Source organism: Asparagus officinalis, chromosome 1 (assembly GCF_001876935.1).
Source record: "Asparagus officinalis chromosome 1, Aspof.V1, whole genome shotgun sequence".
In the NCBI taxonomy this organism is placed as follows: domain Eukaryota; kingdom Viridiplantae; phylum Streptophyta; class Magnoliopsida; order Asparagales; family Asparagaceae; genus Asparagus; species Asparagus officinalis.
This window is the reverse complement of record NC_033794.1, coordinates 7,182,674-7,185,797: the sequence shown is the minus strand read 5'-3', so window position 1 is coordinate 7,185,797 and position 3,124 is coordinate 7,182,674. Positions and strand designations below refer to the sequence as shown.

Sequence of the window (3,124 nt, the reverse complement as noted above, 5' to 3'; positions counted from 1 at the left end):
TCCTCTTCCTCTCTCTAAACCCTTAACCGGTGACGGCGGATCCCCTTAGCGAATTGGGCCCAGCGATATTCGAATCCGATATCGAACTTCCCTCCCTCCACCGTCCTCAACGTAAGCCTTCAAACTCTCTCCCGCCTTCTTCTCAAAACCCTAGATTCGATGTTGCGGACTTTCTTCTAGGGTTTTAGCAGCTTCGCGATTCTTGATAAAACCCTAGGGTTTAAGAAAATTTTGATATGGTTTAGCTCTGATTTGTGATAAGATCATGTAAAAATTTCTTCTTGTTGGAAATTGATTGATAGTTTTCTTGGTGTTTGCAATTTTCTTCTAGGGTTTAGGCAGTTCTTTGATGACACTATCATAGGGTTTAAGGTCCATTGTAAAATTGGACAGAACAACCCTAAGATTTAATGGCTATTTATCGTAAACATATTTTCTTGTTCGCAATTGATTTATACGGATAAAATGCTGATTTATCGCAAGGTCATCCTAAAATTGTTGTGCACAAATAAAAATCCCTTCTTGTTTGCAGTTGATTGATGAGATTTGATGTTGCTTTATCACAAGCTCATGCTAAGATTGTTGTGCACACATAAAAAGCTCTTCTTGTTTGCAATTGATTGATAGGATTTAATGTTGTTTTATCCTAAGCTCGTGCTAAGATTGTTGTGCACAGATAAAAATCTTTTCTTGTTTGCAATTGATTGATAGGAGTTAATGTTGTTTTATCATAAGCTCATGCTAAGATTGTCGTGTGCACAAATAAATTAAAAAACTTATCGTTTGCAATTGATTGATAGGATTTAATGCTGGTCATGCTATAATTGTTGTGCGCAAAGAAAAATCTCATTTGTTTTCATTTGATTAATAGTTTGGATATTTCTTGAATTATTCTAATAACAGCATGACTGAAACTGTTGAGATGGATGCAAACGGTACACACAATGAAATTGCAGTCCACATGGCTGGTAATGAACCGGCATCAAGAAGAAGATTGAGATCATTAGTATGGAACGATTTCGCCAAAGAAAGGAAACCGGATGGGAATTATGTCGCAATCTGTAACCATTGCAAGAAGCAGTTTTCTGCTAGCAGCCGCAGTGGCACCACCCACTTAAAGAACCACCTTGTGACTTGCACCAGCACGAAAGTTCGCAAGAGAAGAAAATTGACTGTTAGGAGATTTGGCTCGAAAGATGACACAAATGACGGGGCTTCTGATATTTCTCCATTTGATCAAGAATTGAGCCGACGTGATTTTGCCCGGATGGTTGTGATGCATGCTTTTCCTTTTACTATGATTCATCATGCTGGTTTCAAGGCATTTGTTAAGAATCTCCAGCCTCAGTTTACGTTTATGTCTGATGATGTTGTTAGGATGGACTGCATGAATATTTACGAGGGCGAAAAGGTTAAATTGCGGGAATTTCTTGGGAAACTTCCTTGTAGGGTTAGCCTCAGTGTCGATATGTGGAGGTCGAATGAGGATGTGGAGTACGTGTGCTTAACTTGTCACTATATTGATGATGATTGGAAGCTTAAGAGGAAGATTCTTAACTTTTTGCATGTTGAGACTTCAATTTCAGGGGAAGATATTGCTAAGATTATTGTAGAGAGACTGCTCGATTGGAATCTATATGGGAAGTTGTTTAGTGTTATTTTGGATAATTGCAATGAGAGTGACGTGGTGGCTAAAGATCTTCGCGAGTTTGTGCTGTTGAAGAGTTTTTTCCCGTTGAATGGCGAATTTTTTCACGTGCAGACTGCTGCATCAGTAATGTATGCAATTGCACAAGATGTGCTTTGTTTAGTGAATGATATAGTTAGTAAAGTGCGAGATACTGTGCAACATGTGAGGTCTTCACAAACCAAGCTCGATGCTTTTCAGATTGCAGCAGGAAAGGTTGGAGCCCCTCAGAAACCGTTGATTTGTGATGATCAGAATAATTGGATCACAACATACTTGATGCTTGAAACTGTGTGTGAATACCAAGCTGCATTCACTTGCTTGGCAGAGTGTGACAGTGAACACATGAGTTCATTATCTTCAGAGGAGTGGGATCTTGCTAAAGCTGTCACTGAGTGCCTTTATGTATTTTATCATGCGATAGAGAAATTCTCAGAGACGAAGATTCCTACGTCAAACCTTTATTTTAATGATTTATGTGGTATCCATCTGCTGATAAAAACTTGGAAAGCGAGCAACCTTCCTGTTATTGCAACGATGGCTACTCAAATTCTTGAAAGTTTTGAAAAGAAGTGGGAGTCAACGGTTCTTCTTTTGGCAATCTCTTCTATTCTTGATCCTCGATACAAAATGAAGTCAATCGAGTATTTCTTCAATAATATTTATGATGATGAGTGTAAAGCCAATGAGAAGATTGACAAGGTCCGCCAGTATTTAGGAAAGCTCCATGATCACTATGCAGAGCGTTCAAATAATATATCCAATAACCAAGCATTTCTTTGCTATGATGAGAATAATAACAGTTGTAGTGTTGAACTTAAAACTGGTTCAGAATCAAAAAATTCTTCTCGCACATTGTTCGATGCACGTAGGGGACTTGATCAGTATCTACAAGAGACCTCATCAAGTCAACAGCAAATATCAGATTTGGAGTTGTATTTGGATGAAGCTGTTTATCAATGCAAAGGTTCTGAGGACAATTTCAACATTTTAGCTTGGTGGAAATTTCATGCAGCAAAATATCCTGTCCTTTCTATAATGGCTCGTGATATTTTGGGAATTCCTGTGTCAATTGTTTCAATAGACGGTGAAAATAGAGTGCTTAATCAGTATTATAGTTCTCTGGACCCAGTGACTGTTCAAGGATTGATCTGTGGACAGGATTGGCTAAGAGAAGAATTTGAAGGTAAAACCAACATCTAAAAATGACCTGTTACCATATATATAATTCTTTTTCATTTCATAGATTGTTTGATAAGTTTAATTGCGCTTGTGTGGCTCAAGTAGAACTGTATATAATTCGTTTTCATTTTATAGATCGTTTGCTAAGTTTAATTGTGCTTGTCTAGTTCAAGCAGAACCGCCAGCACCAGCAGATGATATTGCCACTGTTCCAGTAGCTGCTAAATATGATAGTGATGTCGATGAGCGCATGAT

At 38.1% G+C, this 3,124-nt stretch overlaps 1 protein-coding gene across 1 annotated transcript; it reads left to right on the top strand.

The window, feature by feature from the left end:
• On the top strand, positions 1-3,122 carry LOC109829971 (zinc finger BED domain-containing protein RICESLEEPER 1-like; the record flags this gene model as incomplete). Its single annotated transcript, XM_020397084.1, has 3 exons — positions 1-111; positions 904-2,873; positions 3,037-3,122. Coding segments are annotated over exons 2-3 (2,055 nt in total), but the record flags the coding sequence as incomplete, so codon positions are not given.